General features: G+C 49.1%; 2 protein-coding genes across 3 annotated transcripts; one reads left to right on the top strand and one right to left on the bottom strand.

The window, feature by feature from the left end:
* Positions 1–1,253: 1,253 nt before the first annotated feature.
* LOC123053242 (40S ribosomal protein S14) lies at positions 1,254–4,270 on the top strand. Of its 2 annotated transcripts, XM_044476693.1 has the most exons (6): positions 1,284–1,468; positions 1,570–1,692; positions 1,785–1,830; positions 3,321–3,406; positions 3,503–3,632; positions 3,976–4,270. In XM_044476693.1, the coding sequence occupies exons 1-6, from the start codon at positions 1,466–1,468 to the stop codon at positions 4,041–4,043; spliced, it is 456 nt and encodes a 151-aa protein (XP_044332628.1). In that variant the 5' UTR covers positions 1,284–1,465; the 3' UTR covers positions 4,044–4,270. The 2 variants fall into 2 exon arrangements, with proteins under 2 accessions (XP_044332627.1, XP_044332628.1); XM_044476692.1 differs by having other exon boundaries at positions 1,254–1,468; positions 1,570–1,830.
* Positions 4,271–12,646: 8,376 nt separating this feature from the next.
* On the bottom strand, positions 12,647–16,421 carry LOC101290686 (beta-fructofuranosidase, insoluble isoenzyme 2). The gene is made up of 7 exons (XM_044476691.1): positions 16,147–16,421; positions 15,619–15,627; positions 14,411–15,273; positions 14,147–14,308; positions 13,384–13,640; positions 13,181–13,271; positions 12,647–13,078 (listed from the first exon to the last, which is right to left on the bottom strand). The coding sequence occupies exons 1-7, from the start codon at positions 16,340–16,342 to the stop codon at positions 12,890–12,892; spliced, it is 1,767 nt and encodes a 588-aa protein (XP_044332626.1). The 5' UTR covers positions 16,343–16,421; the 3' UTR covers positions 12,647–12,889.
* Between the last annotated feature and the right edge of the window lie 7,758 nt (positions 16,422–24,179).

Genomic DNA, 24,179 nt, shown 5'->3' with positions numbered 1-24,179 from the left:
GCCTATATGGGCCAAGGGAACTAGCCCCAAGAGGCCCATGCGCCAAGAGATAAGATAAACGGAGAGTCCTAAAGGGGGAAGACACCTCCGAGGTGCCTTGGGGAGGAAGGACTCCTCCCTGGCCGCACCCTTCCTTGGAGGAAGGGCCAAGGCTGCGCCCCCCCCTCTCCCTTGGCCCTATATATAGTGGGGGGGAGGGAGGGCAGCAGCAATCCAAGCCCTGGCGCCTCCCTCTCCCTCCCGTGACACACCTCCCTCCTCCCGCAGCGCTTGGCGAAGCCCTGTTGGAATCCTGCTACTTCCACCACCACGCCGTCGTGCTGCTGGATCTCCATCAACCTCTCCTTCCCCCTTGCTGGATCAAGAAGGAGGAGACGTCGCTGCTCCGTACGTGTGTTGAACGCGGAGGTGCCGTCCGTTCGGCGCTAGGATCATCGGTGATTTCGATCACGACGAGTACGACTCCATCAACCCCGTTCTCTTGAACGCTTCCGCTCGCGATCTACAAGGGTATGTAGATGCACTCCTTCCCTCTCGTTGCTAGTAAACTCCATAGATTGATCTTGGTGATGCGTAAAAATTTTTGAATTTCTGCTACGTTACCCAACATGATATTCATGATGACCGGTGGCGCTCCAGCTCGGAGCCCGCCAAATTCTTCTCGATCTCCATATCAGCAGCCTTTGACTTGGACGACGAGGCTCCGTGCTTGGTTTCCTTACTCTCCCACCGTGACAAATATCCAGGAGGGGATGGTGGCACCGAACCACCAGCTATTCCTCCTCCAGAATCAACATCACGTCCCTTCTGTCCAATCCCTTCCCCATCGCCACGCTCATGACCCGGGACAAGGCCCCGGCCTGTCGTACCTCCACATCCTCTGCTCCTTCCCCATCGAGATGAGTTTCTGCCACCACTTGGGGCCTCCATGGCATCTCCCATGATGAACAGGGCCAAAGAACCGATGCAATCTGCCCCTGAGTTCTGTCGCAGCAAATACCGGGGCTAGGAAACCCTAGGGACTGCGCCTTGAGAAACCGTCCGGGGAGGGCACCGGTAAGGAAACGTCGGCCTGGGCCGGCGGAGTAGGTAAACCCTCATCGCCTTAATAAAGCTATATGTTGGTTTGTTTTAGGCGACTTGCCTAACTCGTTACCGTAATAAAGCTGTGCTTTAACCCTAAAAAAAGAAACGTCTGGTCACATGATGAGTGGACACCCGGGTTGCGGTACACACAAAAACGCACCCTTAGCCCAATACTGAGTCATGCAAGCCCAGTATGGTCTAGAGAGCTCAGCGCAAAATGCAGCCCGTATAACCAGGCGACCCACGCATCCAAACCCGGGCACGGCCCACTCTCGGGAGGCTTTATCTTTGCCCACTCCTGCACTTCCCCACCGCAGCTCATCTTCTCGTCCACTCCAAACCCTAGCCTCCTCCTCCTCTCGCCGCCGCCGCCGCCGCCATGGTAACGCCTTGTCGCTCGTTCCTTCCCCGTCAACTCGCTGTAGACTTGGTTCTTGTGCTTATCCATCTGGGCATCGTCCGGTGCTGTGTCTGTTCGTGCAGTCAGGGAGGAAGAAGACCCGCGAGCCCAAGGAGGAGAACGTGACGCTCGGCCCCGCCGTCCGCGAGGGGGAGCACGTCTTCGGCGTCGCGCACATCTTCGCCTCCTTCAACGACACCTTCATCGTAAGATCCCAAGGACACGCCGCCTTTCTTGCTGCTTTTCTGTTTACACCGCGGACCTGAAACTCTTGCCACATCTGGCTTCGCTGTCGCAGCATGTCACGGATCTGTCCGGGAGGGAGACGCTCGTCCGCATCACCGGTAATCACATCTCTTCTTATACTCCCCTTTACGAGCAAGGCGTGGTGGCTGATGTATAAATGATGGTGGTTTGTTTCTAATAAGCATCGTCTCGTACTGATAGAGATATGTTCGTTTGGAACAGCATATAGTCAAGTTTCATGATTTGGTATCACCTTGGAGGTTTTTAGATTGCTTTGTAAGCACGGCCCTTAAGATCCCCTCCCTTTTTATCCGTGGGAGCGTGTCGAGTCATAGCCATGCAAGATTGAAAACGAGGATCCGGCGAGTTTTTCTCTGGAACTTCTTCTCTTCCTGTTTTAGTTCTAGCTGTTTACATCATTTCATTGGGTTTCTTGTAGTGTATGTAGCCAGCAGGCAGCAGCTGCTTTATGCACTGCTCATGCTGTGTTCTTCACTCCTGCAACTCTTTGCAACATTAGATGGAGCTGCCTAAATTCTGGAAGTGAACATGCTTGATGTGACTATATTTCACCGAACCAAGTGCATATTGGCACTCCTGTAGTTGTATGTAAAAATCAGCACGATGGTTGGTTCTTTGAAAAAACATTTCACTGAACCAACATTCTTGTTTGGTAGGTAGTATTGGTATTTTGTTTGTCAGTATGACGTAATGCCCACCTTTTTATTTAATGGAATTGATTCATGCAGAAACTCAATAGGGTATGTGAGCCAAATCTCCTTATCCGTTCACTATTTGACTATCCAGTTTGGGATCTGGGCGTTTTCTATTTATGTGAAAATTGTTGGTTCATATGTGAGGTTATCCTAGGTTAAACTTGAGCGAGATTGTTGAGCAATATTTGTCTTGCTTACTTCTTATGAACCTCCTCTTCTGATCATGATGCTGTCTTCCCTATTGAGTTTCATTTTTGATCCTATCAACCTTTTGTAAGCACCGCCCTTAAGATTGCCTCCCTTTTGTTCTGTGGGAGCGTGTCGAGTCATTGCTGTGCAAGATTCATATGAGGCTCTAGAGAGTTTTTCTCTGGAACTCAACTTCCAATTTGATTTATAGGTGTACTCATCTTGCCATTCAGTTTCTTGTGATGTATGGTCGGTATGAAGCAGATGTTCTCTGTCTTGCTTCTGCTGACTTCTACACCCTTGCAACTCTTTGTCAATTAAAATGGGGACGCCTAAATGTTGGAAGAACATGCTTTTGTTTGTTAGTACTTCTGAGTTACATTTGAAGATTTTAGATATTGGCTGTACAATATCTTCAGAACATTTCAGAAGTCTTTTTGAATATAACATATTAGTAGTAGAATATTCTATGTGTGGTCTCCTATTTGGTGGTTGAAGAAGTGAACTCAGTTCACCAAGGCTTGAATGGTTATTCTTGGCTATTATACCTGTTTAGCTATAACTTGCATCTGCCATGGCACTAAACAGTGATTGACTGTCGGTTCTTCTGTGATGCTCAACATCTATCAGTTTCTTTTTTACGTCTTACAAATTTGTGATGTACTAAAGAATTGCATTTTCAGGTGGCATGAAGGTCAAAGCTGATCGTGATGAATCATCCCCTTATGCAGCTATGCTTGCATCTCAGGATGTTGCTGTAAGATGTAAGGTACCAAAAAAGTTGATTTGTTGCATGATCAAGTATGGTGGTAGCCAAATTTGATGAATCCACTGATACATATGGTGATCCTCCCCCCCTGTTTAGGAGCTTGGAATTACTGCTCTGCACATTAAGCTCCGTGCTACTGGTGGAAACAAGACAAAAACTCCAGGTCCTGGTGCTCAAGCTGCGCTTAGAGCTCTTGCACGTTCTGGCATGAAGATTGGACGCATTGGTAAGCTTGTGATGCCCTTGTGTATGCTGTGTCTGTGCCATTTCATCTCATTAGCTTCTGGGAAAAAACTATTCTGCCATTCATTGCATTTGCAAGGCTTGTCTTAATTTTGTCTGGTAGTCAATAGTTCTTGAATTTGTCTGGTCACATGCTGGCTTGGTTTTTATATGTACTTATGTTTTGCTTGTCCTTCCTGTTCATACTATGTTTATGTTATGATCAATGTTGATTTAGTTTTGCCTTGGATGCCAGTTATCGTGATTTCAACCTTTTACATTTTCCAGTTTAGTTTATGATATCATACAGCGGATTAATCCATGATGTTTTTTTTTGCGTTGAGCAGAGGATGTTACCCCGGTCCCCACTGACAGCACCCGCCGGAAGGGTGGTAGAAGAGGAAGGAGGCTGTAATTCCATGCTCGTTCAAGGATGGAACAATACCAAGCTATCGATATCCTGCGTCTTGCAACTTGTTCTGTACTACTCCGTTTATGATGTTAAGTCAGATCTTGTGGATTTATAGATTTTGAGAGATATTGTGTTGCATGTTTAGAAAATGACCCTTTCCCCTCTTTTGAATCAAGTGGTTGCCATCTATTATAACCCTTTCTTTGCTATGGATTTTTACTTTTGCGTCTTGTTGTTGCTTGTTTCATGTGTCTAAAATTGACACACTGTTGTAGCTTCTGCGTCAACTAACCTGCAGTTCGCTTGCTAGCTCATTTTGTTTGTGGGCTTGTTGAGTGGCTTTGCTAAATGGGTGGCCCATAAGATAGTCTACTTCGATGCATGCAATTAGCTCCCATGGGCCATGGCAGTACCCACGGGAATCACTCGCCCGCGTCAGTGACATCCTTAGCCCTCTTCAACCCTAATTTATCTTCACCAACGACCGCTGTTCGTCTCCTTGCTCCACAGTTGTCCTTTTGATCGTGCAGTTTGGCGTGTTCTCGCTGGTTAGTGACCCGTGCCTGACTATTGACTATTATGGCCTTATGGGATGTTACTTGCATGAGGGGAAGTCTGACAAAGTTATTGAACTATCATCCATTCGTAGGGTGCTGATTTTTACTCCCTCTGTTTCAAAATAGATGACCCAACTTCAAGGTTTGAAACAAATTTTACTCAAGATGTTATTCTCATCTCTAACGGTGACGGAGGTGCCATATGCAGTAAGGTTAGTTGAATACAATGAACTGAACAATCTCTTCACTAAACCTGTAAACAATACTATTCATTTGTAACAAATGAACCCAGCTCAATAGAGCTGACACCATAGGACAATTGGTTCGTCCCTATACTCGACAGATTCAGATTAGTCTCTGCTGGACGGAGCAACCTTCATAAGCAGTGGGGTCAGTTGAGCCTAATGAATTTGGCAAATTTTTCACTAGATTGATTAAAAATTGAATTCGTTTGTAACAAATGAACCCGGCCGAGTAGAGTTGCCACCAGAACTATTGATCTAGCTTCGTCCGTGTCTGGCTAGGATCTCTGCTCGACCTATATCTTGCTAGAGAAAATTTTCTCTTGCTTATTCAAGATTCTGTGTGCTAAGCAAGTGGGGACAACTCAAATCTTTGCTTTCAGAGTGGATCAAGTCTTTCTATGTTAGCTTTGTGTCTCAGCGACATTGTCTTGACGGTGGAGGTTCTCTTGTGTGGAATAAGTGTTCACCTGGCTCCATCTCTATTCTCACATGATGTTCGTAGCCAACGTTAGAGAGCTAATGGTGTTTTGATTTCTCATACGTATTATTTTTCATATCGTGATCATATAGTCTTCTTCCTGGGTATCCCGACAATGAAGCAACCACTCGATTATCTGCTTTAAGTGGATGTGTCCCCGACCAAAGTGCTTTAAATGGTCTAATATTCTCACATCTTATGGTGGATCACTCACACGGCTATTTAGGCCCTGTTTGTTTGAGCTTAAACTTCAATTTTTCACTTTGATTTAAAAGCATAAAAAACTTCTAAATAGAGGCTTTTGCCTTATATTTGAGATTAGTCATTTTTGTACAACTATGTTTTTGTACGATTTCACTATAGGATGCTCAGAACAAAACCGCGAAACGATTGACAAAGCTTGAGAGCACATTTATGTAACTTTGTGACCTTCAATGTTCCTTGTCTTCTTTTTCAATCTACCACAACTTTACACTCTTTTTTTTTTGAAAAAGAGAGCTCCCTCTCATATTTCTATTAAAAAGAACCACAATGTCTTTGGTTACAACTAAGAAAGTGAAGAGATAAACGCCATTCGTCACTGAACTCTCGCGAGATGAGCATATTGGTCACACAAGTCTCAAAACGTGGAAAACGGGTCAGTTTGGTTTGCTATATGAGCAAACGGGTCACTCTCTTCTTTTGAGTCATTGGCGCAGCCCACGTGGCGTTGTGAGTCAGCGGTGTACATTTGCAAGAAAACCCCTAGAAAAAAAAACATATGCAGTACCGACCCCCGCCAGCGCACTCCACCCCCAAACCCCGACCTTGCGACCTTGACGGCGGCTGGGTGCCCGTCGGCGGCAATGTCAACCCCGTTGGCTGCCTCCGTAGGTTGCGGCGGCGGAGAGGATGGCGAGGTAGCCGCCCCCCCTACAGTAGCCGCCGCGGCTGATGACGGCGATGAATCTGCGGGTACTGGCGGCGGCGGTGTTTGTGGTGAAGCCGTTCTCGGTGTGGCTGATGCCGGTGGTCGCGCTGGTGCTGAGCTTCTTCCTCGACGGCGATTTCCTTGGGATGATGCACCCGAGTATGGTAAGTTCTTCTCACTGATTCTCTTCCCCTTCGTTTGTGCTTTTTTTAGGTTCTTGAGATAAGTGGATGATTTTAGGTTCAAAATTGGGGATTTTTTGTTAGATAAGTGGATGATTTTAGGTTCAAAATTGGGGATTTTTTGTCAGTAAACAGATGAATTTGTACTTTTTTTGCAATGCAGGGGATTGTAGTGACTTATTTAGCTTAGTAATACATCACAATGGATGGTTCTGTGGTGTTGGATCGAACCGTGTTTACTTGCAGGAATCAGTAGATGTTTTTGATGGCTGTGACAAGGGTACATTCTGCTGTGCTCTGGTGGATTGGATGATCAAGCAACTAGGATATGCTTTGCCATCCATGGGATTTCCAGTGTACTGGTTGGATCCAGGCAAAACAGTAGTAGATGGTTTGAGGGAGATGAACTTAGAAATGCATGCAAAAACTATGGCAGATTCAGTTTGTGCAAGAGGTGGCCACAATTTGCATGTTTATGTTGATCATGATATGTTCTGGACAAACAACTTTGGGATGATGTTCTTCTGCAACCAGTTGAGCTACCTAGAGTGATAAGTCCTTGCAAGAAAGATATTGAGTCAGAGGACATACCAGCTAGCAAATTGATGCCTACATTCAGTGAGCAAATGTTCAATATGATGTCAGGTGGATATCAAGATTTGTGCAACAACAACAGATCCATACCTGCTAGGAGGAACTTGAGTGCTAATTTTGTGAAAGAATAATTTACATGGAAAAGAAAGGGAAGGAGAATATGTTTCCTCAGGTTGTACAGCAAGAAGAAGAATTTGCTGCTGTTAGAGGAGAAGAATTAGCTGGTGTGCAAAAAAAAGATTTTGCTGCTATGGAAGAAGAAGATTTTCCTGCTATGGAAGAAGAAGATTTTGCTGCTATGCAAGAAGAAGATTTTGCTGCTATGCAAGAAGAAGATTATGGTGATGAGAGTGAAGAAGAAGAGTGTGGCTATGCATCAGACTCAAGTATTGATCCAGATTTTGCAGATTCTGACTATGATTTTGAAGCTGGAGATGACACCTTGTTTAATGAAAATGTTGACACTTCTGTCCTAGATGACATAATAGCTGCAACTAGGAAAGTTGTGAAAGAAGATGCAAATGGTGATGATCCAGATGTTGTTGATACAGAGAAATTAGAGCTCCGAGAGAGTGAAGACAGGACAAAATTTGATTTTCCAGCTTTCAACAAATTGACAGACATGGAAGACCCAACATTTAAACTTTGCATGGTCTTTTCAAACCCTGCAGAATTAAGAAATGTTTTGTCCATGTACATAATGAAAAACCCAAATGATTAGTGCCACACCTGTGACACGAAACATGGTCTAAACGTCTCCATTACCATTCATTTTGCCACATCAAACAAATGACATCAGTGGGATATTTTTGGTTTTTGGACTAAAAAATGTTTTATTTCTTCAATAAAAAGTCCAATTAAAAAAAATCATTTTCATCATTAAATCCATTCCGACGAGATCTTCAAAACTAGATCTCATATTGATATGTTTCAACGACTTTTTTGGGGCAAAAAGTTGCATGATGTTATACTGAAATTGCCATAGTGTTTATACTAAAGTTGCCATGATATGTTTCATCTATTTTTTTCTTCTAGATTTAAAGATACCATTTTATTTCAACTACTTTCACGGTAAATTTTATTAATTGAGCATGGCAAATGTTAGTAATTAACCATGACAAATTTAATCCATGGATCATGGCAATTTTTAGTAATTCATCATGGCAAATTTAGTTTATAGATCATGACAATTTTAGTATTTCCTATTTCGACCATGAAAATTATTATTTTTATGAACTATGGCAAATTTTAGTGCATGTATCATGGCAAATTTATGTAATTCATCATGGCAATCTTAGTTTTTGGTTCATGGCAAATTTGAGTCATTGACCATGCATTTTTAAAGTAATTGATGACAAATTACTTTTTAGTTATGAACCATGTCAAAATTATTTCATGGATCATGGCAAATTTTAGCAATTCACCTGGAAAATTTAATTTCCTAATTCCCTTTCTTTATAACATATCAAAATTACTTTAAACGTAGAAGAAAAATTAGTTGAGACATATCATAGCAATTTCAGTGTAAAGACTATGGTAATTTATATGCAATAGACATGACAACTTTTAACAAAAAAAATTGTCGAAACATATCGATATGGAATCTAGTTTCGAAGACCTCGTCGTGACGAATTTAATGGTAAAAACAGTTTTTCAATTGGATTTTTAATTTAAGAGATAAAACATTTTAAAAATTAATAACGCAAAAGATATCCGCTGACATCACCAGTTTCATCACTTATGCATGCATACGGTGACGTGGCGTGATGTGTGCTGATAGAGGCGTTTGCTCCAAGCCTCCTACCACACGTGTGGTGAATATCGACGTCCATGAAAAAAGACGGTTAAAACATTCAAAGACCAACGTAAGGAAAACAAACTTGCAAGACCCGAAAGTAACTTTGCATGGCGTCACTCTCGCCCCAGGATCGTCGGAGGCATATGGCCAGGAATCCAGCCACCCAGGATGGACATGGATGGCACCTCACTGGCTCACTCAAGGCCGATGTATGGCCACTTGGCCACCCTAGCTGCTGGGCCAGCGGGTTCCAGTACCACCGGTGGGCACTGGGCACTGGGCAGTGGCGCCACTGTGCCATATATCTGCCTATCTGAATCAGGCAATGGAAAAGTGCAGCCTCATGATCTCATGGCGATCTCCGGCTCTATCCAGTATCCACCCACATGTACTCGCATCGCGGATCGCCACTACTCCTACTACCTCACCAAGACAGAAACTCTCTATTACCTTACCTTACCGAACCCCCATATACGTACCTCGGAAATATATCATTGCCTTCCACGTCACATCGTCGAGGGCTGCAACTGCAAGAGGCCACATTGGGCAGGGACAACTGGCGTCACCTTTGATCTGATCTGGAATCCCACAGTATCGCCGTTGCCAGCAAGCCACAAACCGCTCGTCTTCGCGATCGGCCTCCCGAAAGGCGGATCCGGGACGATCGCGAGAGCCACTGGGCCACGCACGCACCGCCACCGGAGCTCCTGTCGGCGTCAGTGGCTGCTTCATAGACCGTGACTCATGCGTGCCCGTCACTTGCTCGGTTCCGGTGTGCGCCCGTCCACTCGTCCTGCATGCGATCCTCCATTGCTCCCGGATGGCAATGCGTGCATGTGACCCAATGGAAGCAGCACGTCTCACGGCCGCGCACTGTTCGTCGACGCCATTGCTGCCCGTCATCCGTTGATCCACGCATGCACGCATCGAGGCTGGCCGCTCCACGTTGCCGCCGGGACGTTGCGGGGGCGGCTACCGGCGGAAGGCGAAAGAGGAAGTACCAGAACGTGGCAACGTGCGCGTGCGCCGCTGGCCGTAGAGATAATTGGTGAGGGCGCCGTGTCCGCTGCCGTGTATCCATACATGGCGTCAAGCTAGAGTGGTAGCGATGGGACCAGCCTAGAACGTCGTCTACGTTTTTACAACCCCTCTTGCGTGAACGTGAGTAGAGCACATCAATGGATAGGTTTTCGTGATTCGACATGATTCTCAAACGTCGCTGTTTTGCTGCCACTGCACTTACGGAGTGGCCTCTGATCGGATGCTGTCTCCGGACTCTTCTCAACTGCTCGCCGTTGCTGGAATATGACCAGTTTCCTTCAGCTGTACCTCACGTTGCTGAACAATGGAGAGGATCAAGTTCAGTGGACAGTGCTGGAGAGCTACGTAGCACGGGCAGACGGAGAGCTTCATCTTCGATGCCTGCTGCCATTTTTTTTTTGCGCGAAGCCACTTCTTGTCTTGTCCGGAAGACATGTGTAACGATAATACTCCTTTCGTTCAGAAAATACTCCCCTTCTTCATAATTCTTGTCGTGGTTTTAGTTTAAACGTTTAATCTCATAACAGAACATATGTCCCCCCCCCCCTCTTTGCGGGTAGAACATATAGTTTTTTGCTTTAGTGCGGATCACCAATCCTCATGCAAATGTCCGGATCGGATCGTCTACACACTTTAGCCATCCAACAGTGGATCAAACTTGTCCGACAGGTCCGGACGTCCAAAATCCTGCAAAACCAACACCAAACTGAGAAGGTTTGGGGAGTTTGAATGTCCGCCATGTCGGACTCCGACGACACGGGCCCACCCAAAAGACCTTCTCTCGATGCGTCCGCTCGTTCTAGAACCCTCTCTATACGGGGCATTCACGCCGGCCGTCAACCCACCCGACATTCACACCGGCATAACAACCGAGATGCCTACTCAGGCTGGCACCCACATTCAACCTGCCGCTCCGCCTACCCCGGCTATTTAAACCGGCCCACCACACCCCAAAACCCTACCCCTCCAAGCACTTCTCCCACCGCCCGAGCCGTTGTCCAACCATCCCTTCTCACCCCTCCGCATCCTCGTCCATCATTCACTGTTTGCCATGGCGTTGCAACCAAATCGCACGAAGGTCCGCGGCGAGGAGGCCTGATGGACACACATTGGGGTCAATCTCCAAGCTCTGCGGAGGAGGAGGAGGGCGCCCCCATGGCCATGATAGAGATCACCATGGAGGAGGCAGATGAGGAGGATGGCGACCCCATGGCCATGGTAGATATTACCATGAAGGACGCGGATGAGGAGCAGGCGCCAACACTAGTGGAAGGGATAGAAGACCAGTTCGAGATAACGCTTAGCAATTCAAAGGGCAAATGATTGACATATGGAGGATGACTTTTTTGGTCAGCACAATGTTTATCATGTTCATGTTGTATTTTTTAGATTACTTTGCGAAACGTACATACACACACATACACTCACCCCTATGAGTGCTTACACACATACCAATCTTCATATTGGCAAAGTCACCAGAGGCACATGTAATCAACGGGATAGTCGTATTTTTCACTGAACAGACATCATCGAAAAGTTTATAATAAATTCAGGAAAATACGAACACCCATGTCAAGTCCAAAACTCGAACTCGGATGGGTTTGTTTGAGCACAAGTAACCTAACCAACTGAGCTACGTCCATTCATCTTTCTTTGCAATATTTAAGGGGGTATGAAAATGATTTTAGTGATGGTGTAGCATATCTTTGTTTGCATGAAGCTAGTACCATTTCGCTATATCCATATTGCTTGCTAATTGATCTCTTCATATAAGTTCGCCTAGTACATTTTTGTGAAATACAATACCACAATTCTCCAAAACCAATGAATTTGCTAAACTTTGCAGTCTTGTATTCATCCATCACTCCCTCATTGACATCGATAGCCCTTCAATGCACGTACACCACTTTTTGTAGTAGGTTGGTATCAATCCAATAGCACGTATTATCAAATCTTAGAAAGAAAGGTTTTGACAGCCTTGGTTGGGATGATGAGGCGCTCCAAGTCATTACTTAAGTTTGATCGGCGTGAGAGGCTTCCCGCCCTCAACCCCAATCCAATTGGCCTAACTGGCCTAACTGACATATATCAATGTCATTGGTTATATCTCTAAAGTGGCTGGTGGACAAAATATGTCTAGAATTAACCGCTATTAATTGTCTACTTATCTTGCTGTCAAGTCTTTGCACTTGGGTTCTTTTTCTAAGGCTGCTCGCGGTTGTGGTGGAGTGTATCACACACTAGTACTACTTTTGTAGTACATAGTATCTATGTTATACTCCCTCCGTACTAAAGTTAGTACAACATTGAGTCACTTATTTTGGGATCGGAAGGAGTAGTATTTTAGATGAACTCATTTATTGTTTTGCATGTCACAGTGTGACACATCGCTTAACATGGTCTTCATTTAATGGCATTCCACCTCAACCAAATTGCCAAGTTAGCAACTTAGCATGCATGATACATTGATAGTACTTGCTCCACTTCGGGAATCTAAAAGCATTAGAAAACAACGTCGAACACCCTAATCTTAATCTCACTTAATAAGATTCGTAGTTTCATTTTGCTTATTGTTATTAAGATTGTAATTTTTGGTAATGTAATTTTTTTACAGGAGTGATGTACACTTCTAAGTGGCTGATTTTTGAAAAAAAAAGTGAATAAATAATGTAAACATCATGGGTCAAGCTTGTCAGGTTGTAGGGTTTAGAGACCAGAAGTAAACCCGGCGATGGTCATATTGAAAAAAATGAACCTTTCCTTTAGCGATATAATGGATGGATAGATAGAGTGCAACCTTGGAAACTAAAACTCGTCCGGCAATATATATACTTTCCACCAATGTGCACGGCAGAGTATGCATAGAACTTTTATTATTCCTACGGGCAAAATGATCCCTTCGTAGTGCACTTATACTACGTGCAAACCTAGCTACGTACGTACCCACGTAGAACTATCACGTTTCACTAGAGATCAATTTAACAGAATATGAGCCAAATTCAGGCACATATATAGGAAGCCTGCATGTAGATCCACCTTAAATTCTAAGCACCGTTCATGAGCGCTGGCTTCTTCATCTCCCACGCCGTGAGCTGTGACACCTTGATGTCCACCTTGCCGTTGTTGAAAACGTGAAGGTGAGCGTTCTTGCCTAGGGCGAGGGTCGGATAGACCCGGGAGAGGATGCAGGTCCTGCCTCCTGCCCCGAAGCTCTCGACCACGGACCGATCAATCTAGACATAGAAAATATGGGCAAACGAAATCAGTAAGGAATGGTCCATTTGTGAACTTGTACATTGTACGAGATGAGGAACATATGGTAGCCAATATCGTACCAGGCTCCTCAGAGATATCTTGCCCTTCGCTATGTCAGTATCAACAAAGCCTGCGAACGTCGGCTTGTAGAGGTTCGGGTTCAAAGATGACCTGCACCAACAAAAAATCCCAACGTCAGATCAATGCTAGCTAATACGTGTATGTCACATGCGTGAGAAATAATGAATTTAAGGAACAAATGAGGATCGGGAGATGGCATTACGTGGTGGGGTCGGAGCACATGAGGACCACCGGCTTGGTGCTGTTGATGTTGCGCGCGGCCTTGAACACCCGGAAGAAGACCGCCGTCTTCTCCTCCAGCTTGGACGAGGCGAGCACCCACAGACCAAAGGGGCCCACGCCGCCTTCCACGTCGGCACCCCTCACGCTGCACAGCTTCTGGGCGTCGTTGGCTAGCGCTGGGTCCAACGCCTCCGCTCCCTCCAAGCTCGGCACCTCAAAGCTCACCTCGACGTCAGCCTGATGAAACAAGTTAGCCGGGTAATTAACTATGAACTCATCACCACACACTTACAAAAGGGAACAAACATATGCTGGTCAAATTAATGTATCTGGATTAAAACGATCTATTGTTAGGTTGCATCAGTTCAGTTGGAGCCTACTCTAATGCAAGGCCAATGCCAGTGTGCGCGTGACGACGAGTCTAGTTTTCTAAGCTGTAATGGATCGGAACGGAACGCATGACGCCGAGCTGAGATTAAAGTGCAGGACAGGTGTAGTGAAATCTACGGAGTAGAAAAGGCACAACAGAGTGGGCACTGCACACTGGACAGAACGTGGATCAGAACCGCGCCGGATAAGATAGCGCGGTCCAGGATAACACATACTACTGGCTGAGCAATATATTCTGCAGGGCCGGCGCCACTCAAGGCAAGGCAGTACGTAGATAGTGATCTCGATCGCCTTTTGGTCCTAGAAAATGTCACCTGGATTGCACACGAACTAACTCAGAAAGGCACGCTCACCTGTGAGCTTCGTAGCCCGGTGACCTCGACGTGCTCTCCCCGCTTCACCACCCTGTCCTTGAGACTCACCGGCTTTTTCGCCCTCAGCGCCTCAAGCTCCTCCACAGGCCACTGCATCAGCTGCCTCCCACTCGGGTCCAGCCAAACCTTCCTCGGAATCGCCTGAAAATATCACACGGATAACTGAGACCATGCATGCATGGTGCACATGAAAGTTTTTTGGTTACTACGTACACCAGCATATGATATGATATGATTAGCTACCTGGATTCCGGCCCATCCCTTGGCGACGTCGTCGACGGCGGTGTCCGACTCGTTGGCCCAGCCCCACAGGATACGGCGGCGCTTGATCGGGTCGTAGAACGTCTTGGAGGCGTAGAAGTTGCCGTAATCGTACCGCAGGTGGTGCTCGTCGCCGGCGGGGTTGTCCGGCACGTACCGCTCGGTCTTCCGGTTGTAGGTGCCGACGGTGTAGTAGTCGTAGCGGCGCAGGTCGAGGCTGTTCTTCAGCACGTGCTTCACCCTCGGGCTGGACGTCACCGACGTGTCGAGCCCGTTCTGCCGGCCGTCCACCGTGACCGGGTACAGGTCCGGGCACTCCCACATCCCCGTGGGCGCCGAGTGCAGCGGCTTCCTCACCCGCGTCCACCGCATGAAGTCGCGGCTCCGGTACACGTACGCCACGCCGCGGGACGCGCCCGAGAGGGCGCCGATGAGCAGCCGCCAGTGGCCGTCGGCGTACCACGCGGTGGTCGGGTCCCGGAACTGGGTGGCGTTGATGCCGCCCTCCGGCACGATGATGGGGTTGCTCCTGGGCTTGACCCACTCGCGGAGCAGCGGGTCCGACTTGTTCTTGGGGAAGGCGATGTTCTGCACCTCGTAGTTGATGTCGGCGCGGTCGATGCCCGTGTACATGATCACCGGCGTGCCGTCGCGCAGGATGGTGGCCGAGCCCGACCAGCAGCCGTACTTGTCGGACTTGATGCTGGGCTGGATGGCCGTCTCCAGCGCCACCCAGTTGATGAGGTCGCGCGAGACCGAGTGCGCCCACACGATGTTGCCCCACACGGCCCCCTTGGGGTTGTACTGGTAGAAGAAATGGTACCACCCCTTGTAGTACATGGGCGCTGCATGCACCAAATTTCACCAAGTCACATGTCCAGTTCACATTCACATTCCCATGAAGAGAGTTCACCTCATTAGATGATGATCTCAGTGAAGTTAATGACCAGCCAATTATTTTCATTCATTATAATGGTTTCTGCATAGGGTTGCAAGTTCGCCAGCCATGCAGCATGCATGCATGCATGCCTGTATATGTGTTGTTTAGTAATCAGGACGAAAAGGCGTTGCTGTTCAACGGGGTTGCAAGTTGCAGAACACGGATTCTTCTAGCAGCTAGCATCAAATTGAAGACGCGACAGAGACGCGTGACAGGATATTAAAACAAGCGCGGGAGAAGGACGACGTACCGTTGGGATCTGGCGTGGCATTCGGAGAGCGGAGCAACCACCAACATGGTGATAAGAAAATTCGCAAGTTAGAGCCAGTTATAAACCTTTGCAAAAAAAAAATGCATCGTTATTAAACTAATCCACACAAGTGCAAGCTGGCTAAGCAACTCTAGCTCACTGGACACCGGAGGAGCCCCGTGACCGTAGCCAGTTCACAGAAAGCTAGTCCTAAAGCATGCATGTTCTTGCTTCTTGTAAAGCAGTATAGTAGTACTACACAAACTGAGCACCGTATGACCTAGCTAAATTTAGTAACAAAACAGAAATGGACATGATTATGAAGTTTCTTGTATGGCCCAAGAAACTGACCACCCACCCTCCGCCGGCCATGCATGGTTCTGAAGTTCAGTTGTCCGAAGAGCAAGGGCGTGCTAGTGCTACTACACACCGTTGGTTTGTTTAGCCATGCAAAAGAAGGATGTCCGCCTAGCTAGCTCTAAGCTTCACTCTAGCTCGAACAGGAGAGATGGGTTAGTGGGCATGTACCGTTGATCCAGTTCTTTATGGGCCGGAAGTGGTACCCCGTGCTCAGCTCGGCGTCAAGAATTGACGGCGGCACGTCGGCCGCCGCCGCCTCCGTCTCGAGGAGGTGGGTCTCGTAGACGACATGCGACGCCCCGGCGAGCTGCAGCAGCAGCAGCACCGAGCATGCCCATGCAACTCTTCCCCCAAGAACCACCATTGCACTCACACTCGGGCACAGAGGCCGGCGATGGGAAGAAGAACAGGTAGAGAAGGATCGATGTCTGTGCAGAAGCAGAGGCCAGGGGGGGGTCATATTTATAGTGTGAGGGCCGTAGCGCTGGGGTGCGAGGGCAGGCTATTCGAGCGCTGAAAAGCCTGAAAGTTTAAAGTTTGCAGGGTGAGACAAAAGGCCACGAATTCAGATACGAAGAGAGATTTTTCATGGGGTATTATTGGATGATATAACCAGACAATTGGACATCATCTGATAGGGAAGTGCCAGTACTCCTATATTTTCCTTTTTTTTAATGTTTATTTAGGACTTTCTCAGGTAGCTTCTGTGATGGAGGGAAATCTCGCTTTGGGTGTGAGAAATCTGTGGAAATGTTGGTGCTGCCACATGGCTAGCTGGGTCTGGTTGCTCGAGTTGAGAAGTGCAAGTTGCTTGCTTTTATTGGTTGCTTTTGAGAAAACAATGGCCTAAACTTGTCATTAGTAGTTACAGTAGTTTTCACCTCCACCATACGAGGTCCATACGTCTCGCTCGTGGTCGATTGCGTGCTTGTCATCCGAGGCACATTTCAACTGCAGGCTCTAGCCGGATCAAGCAATCGACGAATTTCGGGAGTGGAGAACACGCGACGCTGATACGTTTTTCCACCATCACCACGCTCCGTCGGATACACCGCGATCGATCTACTTCACGCGCCACTTGCATACATGCACTTGCAGGTAGTCCTGGCTACCACTGCTCGCGCGCTCCAGCTGCTCTCTACAGGTTTCACCCCCATCTATTGCCCTCGCGCGCCACTTGCATACATACATGCACTTGCAGGTGAGTACACAGCACCCGTACCAAGTGGCAACTCGCTCGCTGTCGTGGTGTCGGCGGCACGCGCCGGTGGGTCACCGCGAGGCACGGGCGGACGGGACGGGCATGTAGCCGGCCGGTCGGAGGTCGGTCCAGATCGATGAGAGCATCAGCCGGATACACCAAAATCCAACCCTCATTGGATACCTCAATTAAAAATCTTGAATCTATACTATCATATGCAACGTAAAATCTAATCTAAGCTGAGCTCGTCGGACTCTGTCATGCCCATGTCCGCCGACCAGCTGCGCTCCTCAAAGTGTTCCTTCGATCGCCGACGAGGTAGAGTAGGACATGGGACACGCACCACGGTCTCCCATGCTCTACTCTTCCTCGTCGGAGCCCGGAACCTTCACGGTGCCAGTGGACGTGAGATCGATGATGGATCCGTCCTGGGAGGAACCGATGATGTCCACCACGACACGGGTGCGACGTCCAGACTGGGGCACAGTACGAGGTACCGGAGAATGCGACTCCGTCATGCCAACGTCCACCGCCGCGAGGGCTGCGTCCGTTGCCTGGCACGACGGGCACGCCGCGCCATATTCGTGTCAGACGACGCCCATGCGTTCACCTCTGCCTCGGCGAACCAATGAATGGGTTGCACATCCGCCATCGTGTCCGTATGCCAGACGGACCCGCACCGCCTCCAGTGAGGCAGTGGCGACACACGTTGCGGCAGATTCATGCGCCATTTGGACGGACACAATGAATTCCCAGCGGAAGGAGTTCGAGCGCTGCCGTCAGGAGCGGCAGAGCGCAAGCCGGACTGTCATCTCCTCCTCGGGGCCGCTTGAGATTAGCTCGGGGTCAATGGATCTGGAGGTGTAGGAATCAGATCCACTGCCCGCCATGCTGGAGATCGCCAGACGGGAGCTTAAGTGGAATAGTGAAGTGGCTAGGGTTTGGTCCGGAGAGCAGATGAGGACGAATATATATGAGTTGGATGGGCCAGCGTGGGCCGAATCCGACATGACAGACACGCCCGGTCACACCCAGGTCATCCCTTATTCAGGCTAGATATGATGGATGCCGGTCAGTCCGGACGTTTGAGGCCGGTTTGAGGTGTCTATCTGAATCGGGTTTTTCTAACTGATCAGTGATCGGGCCATCCACCCAAACATTTGAGACAAGTTTAAGGCCCGGCTGTGCTCTGAATTTTGAAGCAGCAAATTTCTCAAAAAAAACGAAGAAAAAAAAAAGATCAACGGCAGCCGCGTGTAACACGCGCTCGGCACTCCCGCGTCATTACGTGATTGCTTCTTCTTCTCACAACGGGCCTCCCGCGTCATTACGTGATTGCTTCTTCTCACATCGTGATTACTACCACACTAACACTACCACGGTATTTTTTTAGTAGGGTAACGTGCGAGGTGCTTGCGGCGATGCTTAACTAGGGCGCGTTGATTGTGTTGGGAAACCGGGGCGACCGAGTGTGGCGGCGGCCTCGTGCGTATCGCACGGGGCTAGCCCCTCCCGTTTTCCCCACTTTATGTTAAGTGGGTACTTATCTCTTGACCACCTACCCCCTATATAAATCAACGAGGAGCCATCATTGTAACACCTGATCATTGATTAATAAAACTGGTCTCCTCTATCTCCCTGTGTCACTTTTACTTTCGCATATTTCGATTACTTCGACTACTTCGTCTACGACGCTCGCTCTCGCTCCGCAACCTCGGACCGGACTCGCCGGCGGAGTTGCGGAACACGTTATCAGCACGCTTCGCTCCATCAACTCTCCGTCAAGCCTTCATCACGCAGGCTTTCATCGATCCCGCGGAGGTATAAGATCCGATCCCCACTCTTTGCAAAAATGGATTCCTCTCGTTGCTACGATTCCGTTTTTGCGATTAGATTATTTTTTCGGATACATCTACCTATGGTGTGGATTTCTCTCCCAAAAACCGAGCGGACGAACACGTCGCCGACCAATGTCGATGTTTTTGGATCACGAGAGACTTGTTGACTACACTATACGGGAGTCGGTACAGATCGTGATCCAGATGATCACGGTACCGCCGCGTTGTACCCGACGTACACGCGTCGTGACGTCCCGAAGACGCACGATCTTGCCATCCCGAGGCAGATGACGACGTCCCCGTCGCCAAGCGCTCGACTGCCGTCGCCGCACTCGCGTGCCCGCTGCACGCGCCGCCCTGCTGGCCGCGACCCCGCTGATCGCCGGCGCCGCCGTGCTGGCCGTCGCCGTGGCAGCACACCGCCCGCCGTGGCCGTGGCCGTGGCCGCGCGCGCTGCGCGCTCGTGGCCGTAGCCGCGCCGCGCTGGCCGTGCTGCTCCGGCCGCGTGCCCCGCTAGCCGCGCGCCGTGGCCGCGCCGTCCGGTGGCTGTGCCGCGCGCCGCGCCACTGGCCATGGCCAGCCACAGCCGCCCCGGCGTGCAGGCCCTGCCGCGCGAGCTGGCCCGCCCGAGGCCGCCGCCGGCGCGTGTGCCTTGGCCGCCGTCGGCTGGTGCCAGGCCCCGCCGCGCGAGCTGGCCCGCCCGAGGCCGCCGCCGTCGGCTGGCGCCAGGCCCCGCCGCGCGAGCTGGCCCGCCCGAGGCCGCCGCCGTCGGCTGGCGCCAGGCCCCGCCGCGCGAGCTGGCCCGCCCGAGGCCGCCGCCGGCGCGTGTGCCTTGGCCACCGTCGGCTGGCGCCAGGCCCCGCCGCGCGGGCTGGCCCGCCCCAGGCTGCCGCCCGCGCGTGCCTTGGCCGCCACCGGGTGGCGCCAGCCCCCGCCGCGCGTACTGGCTGGCCCCAGGCCGCCGCCGCACCCTGGGCGCTAGGGGAAACCCTAGCGTCGCTGCGGGCAGGAGCTGAGCGCCGTGCCTGGGCCGGCCCGCTGGCTGTTGGGCCGGATGGGCCGCGGCCGTGGGTCTCCTCTAAAAAAAATGAAGAGGGGCGCCGGCTGTCGCGTAAAATTTCGGTTTAGACCCTATATTTTTTCAGTTTTTGCGCGATTTTTATTCCTGCAGCAATATTTCGCGTAGACCCCCTGGAATTGTCTGTTTTCGCTGAAAATGCGTATTTGGGCTTAAAAATACATCGGGAATTCAATTTTTGGGCTAGTTTTCACATACTAGATGCGCTTAACATGCTATTTTTTGTAACATGATATTATTGTATGATTTTACCACTGTAGATTAATTGTTTAGCACTCTTAATCATTTAGTAAGTCATATAATAGCATGTTTTAAATATTGGAACGTCATTTTATTGAATAAGTTTATCTACATCGCTTTGTGCAAAAGATTACCTGCTGTAATCTCATGATTTTTTCATAAATCGCAGATGGCCGGAATTGTCCACAAGGAGTTTCCTGAGTTGGCCCAGACAGGGCTGAACTACCTGTCATGGTCCTCGGACTGTGAGATCTTTCTCCAGGGCAAAACCCTCCTGAGGGCGATCGGTCAGGGGGCCCAGCTGGCCGTCACTGATCCCAAGTTCGAGACTGAGAATGCGCAGGCCCTGCACTTTCTCCGTCATCACCTGTCACCTACTCTGAAAGATGAGTATATGGCTGAGCGCAGTGCTTCTGTCCTTTGGACCGCTCTTAAGCAGCGGTTTGAGCGGCTGAAGTACACTGTGAAGCCACGTGCGGAGGCAGAGTGGATCCGTCTGAGGTTTGCGGACTTCAAGACGGTTGGGGAGTGCAATTCGGCTCTGCACCGGATTTGTACGACTCTTCGGTTGTGTGGTACTGAGATTACCGACTCCCAGAAGATTGAGAAAACCCTATCCACTTTCCACCCCGACGCGGTCCAGTCCTCACGGAACTACCGCCAGGGGAACTACACGAGGTATTCAGAATTGATTGACGTCCTCCAGGTGGCGGAGGCGCAAGACGAGGTTCTCAAAAAGAACTTTGTCGCGCAACCACTTGGGGGGAGTTCTCGCCAGGAGGTGAACGCTCTCAAAGTCCGCAAGCCTCAACAGAAGAAGAGGGGCCGGAAGGGCAAGAAGAAGGGCCCTCACCCCCCCGCCCCGGCTAAGCAGAACAAGCCGGGCAAGGAGGGCAAAGGCCTCAGGACTGCTTCCGTTGTGGCTCGGTGGAGTATTTCTCCCGCCAGTGCCGCGCACCACAGGAGGTCGTTACTGCATATAAGGCTCGGAAGGCGCGTGAGACGCACCTCGCCTTGGTTCAGGAGGGAGCTCCACCGGCGCCCATGGCGGCACCCGTGATGATTGCTACTCCCCCTGCTGCGCCTATAGAGGCGACCCCCGTGGTGCCCATCGCGGCAGCTTTGGCGGTCTCTACCGAGGCCCACGTCGCCATGGAGGTTGACCACATGGCCGCCTCGGCGGCGCCGCCACTAGACATTGATGCTGCCTCCAAGATAATTTCTGAGGAAGATCAGCTCACTAGTATGGAGATTGCGGCGGAAGTGAATGGCTTCTTCACCGAGTCCACTTAGCATACCTCTTTGGTTATCACGATTCCGTGCTTTGATACAATAAAATTGAATAAATTCGATTTGGTTGTAAGCTCTATGAGAGCATAAACTTATTCTTTACTTTGGCGATTGGATGACATTTATTCATTTATTCCATTATTTATACATGATAGCATGTTATGTTCTGAGATGTGTGCATTTATTTTTAATGTATTTTCTTCCTCATTACATTAATTAGATGACATATTTTAGAACGCGTGTGGCGCCCGAATGGAGGAAACGTGCCTTGCCGATAGCGCCACCACTCATACCATTTTACGAGAAACTAAGTACTTTGAGTTCATTAAAAAATCTCCGGGAAGTATTATGACAATCGCCGGCTGCGGTTCTCACATAGTTGGCTCCGGACGAGCCACTATTATACTCCCCATGGGAACAACTTTGCTCATTAATGATGCGTTGTTGTACCCGGAGTCGACTCGTACTCTATTGAGCTTTAGAGACATCCGCGCTAATGGTTTCCATGTTGAGACCGATGATGAAAACGGCAAGGAATGCCTACTCATCACAAAGCGGGATGAAGGTGGTAAACATGTTATTGAAAGGCTTCCTTCGTTTGACACAGGGCTATACTACACTAAGATAGTAGCACCGCCCGTGTACACTACCCTCAAGACCGTCTTTAGAAGCTCTGAACTCTTCTGCCTCTGGCACGATAGGTTAGGCCACCCCGGACTTAGGATGATGAGAAATATAATTAACAACTCGCATGGCCATAATGTTAACGTGAAGAACTTCCCGAATCCTGATGATTTCGTGTGCTCCGCATGCGCTAAGGGGAAGTTAGTCATTAGGCCATCGCCCCTCAAGGTGAGGGATGAAATCCCCGCGTTCTTGGAACGTATCCAAGGGGACATATGCGGTCCTATTCAGCCCCTCACGGGGCCGTTTCGGTACTTCATGGTGCTCATTGATGCTTCCTCTAAATGGTCCAATGTTTGCCTGCTGTCAACAAGGAACCATGCCTTTGCAAAATTGATCTCACAGATCATCCAAATGCGGAATAATTTCCCGGATTATCGTATAAAGTCTATTCGAATGGACAACGCCGGAGAATTTACTTCAAAGGCGTTCGATGATTATTGCATGGCAATGGGAATCAAAGTTGAGCACTCGGTACCACATGTTCATACACAAAATGGACTTGCCGAGGCATTGATTAAAAGAATTAAATTCATTGCCCGACCGCTCCTCCAGGGTTGTAATTTACCAACTACATGTTGGGGCCACGCGGTGTTACACGCGGCTAATCTCATCAACTTTCGACCGTCGGCCTACAACATCCACTCTCCTGTTCAACTTGCGCAAGGGTCGGCACCGAAAACTTCCCACCTTCGTAGGTTCGGTTGCCAGGTATATGTACCAATACCACCCCCTCAGCGATCGGCGATGGGCCCGCTCCGTAAGTCGGGGATATACGTTGGTTATGAGACTGTGTCCATAATCAGGTATCTGGACCCCATGACAGGAGACTGTCACACGGCTCGTTTTGCTGATTGCATTTTTGACGAGGATCTTTTCCCGACTTTAGGGGGAGAGAATCAACCCCTTGATGCTAAAAGTCGAGAAATCACGTGGCAAGCCACGGGGATCCACGCTCATGACCCGCGCACTGCTGAGACTGAGAGAGAAGTCCAAAAGATAATAGATTTGCAGTCTTTAGCAAATCAACTGCCCGACCACTTTAGTGACTTAAAGACTGTGACAAAATCGCATGTGCACGCGCGCAATGCACCGGAAAGGGTTGAAATACCGAAGAAAAATGATGGTATGCCCGCTCCCGTCCAAAGGCCTAAAAGGACGAGAAATCCGGCTTCTCAAATCCCAAGTACTCGGGGACGCCCGACGAAAAAGGATAAGAGAGATTTATCACAGCCTGTCACCAAAGTACCCCGAATTGAAACGGGGAGCCAGTCGAGACCTGGCACAAGTACGGAAAATTCAGTGCACGAAATTCCGGACTTAAACTTTCCCATAGGGGAAACACCCAGCGGAGATGTGAGCGCACACATCGGCGCGGGAAATCTAAAGGACCTTGCTCCCATAATGGGAAATTTGGTAGAGCAAGTGTTTGCGCCTGATGCGCTCCATGACGAAATGGCCATAAATTATATTTATACGGGGGAGTCCCTGAACCGAGCAACGGTGATTGTCGACATCAACTTTGCTACGAAAATTGCCTCAATCATAGATCTTGACCCTGAGCCTAACACGCTCGCTGATTGCAAGAAAAGGTTGGATTGGAAAGATTGGCAGCAGGCAATTACTGCCGAATTATTATCTCTCAACAAAAGGAAGGTGTTCGGACCAGTTTGTCGAACTCCTCCCCACATTCGCCCTGTTGGCCATAGGTGGGTTTTTGTTCGAAAGAGAGATGAAAATAATAAGGTAGTACGGTACAAAGCAAGGCTCGTTGCTCAAGGGTTCACTCAACGACCAGGTGTCAATTTTGAGGAGACTTATTCCCCAGTCATGGATGGAGTTACCTTTAGATACTTGATCTCGATGGCAG

Source organism: Triticum aestivum, chromosome 2D, assembly GCF_018294505.1.
Source record: "Triticum aestivum cultivar Chinese Spring chromosome 2D, IWGSC CS RefSeq v2.1, whole genome shotgun sequence".
NCBI lineage: Eukaryota > Viridiplantae > Streptophyta > Magnoliopsida > Poales > Poaceae > Triticum > Triticum aestivum.
This window is presented reverse-complemented; position numbering and strand designations above follow the sequence as displayed.

Bases quoted from the DNA above. Each gene is read 5' to 3' on its own strand.
- LOC123053242 (XM_044476692.1), top strand. From the start codon at position 1,267: ATGCAAGCCCAGTATGGTCTAGAGAGCTCAGCGCAAAATGCAGCCCGT. The intron at 3,407-3,502 runs GTACCAAAAAAG...CCCCCTGTTTAG, and splicing joins ATGTTGCTGTAAGATGTAAG to GAGCTTGGAATTACTGCTCT. The intron at 3,633-3,975 runs GTAAGCTTGTGA...TGCGTTGAGCAG, and splicing joins CATGAAGATTGGACGCATTG to AGGATGTTACCCCGGTCCCC.
- LOC101290686 (XM_044476691.1), bottom strand. From the start codon at position 16,342: ATGGTGGTTCTTGGGGGAAGAGTTGCATGGGCATGCTCGGTGCTGCTG. The intron at 13,641-14,146 runs GTGAGCGTGCCT...TTGTTTCATCAG, and splicing joins CCGGGCTACGAAGCTCACAG to GCTGACGTCGAGGTGAGCTT. The intron at 13,272-13,383 runs GTAATGCCATCT...TTGTTGGTGCAG, and splicing joins ATGTGCTCCGACCCCACCAC to GTCATCTTTGAACCCGAACC.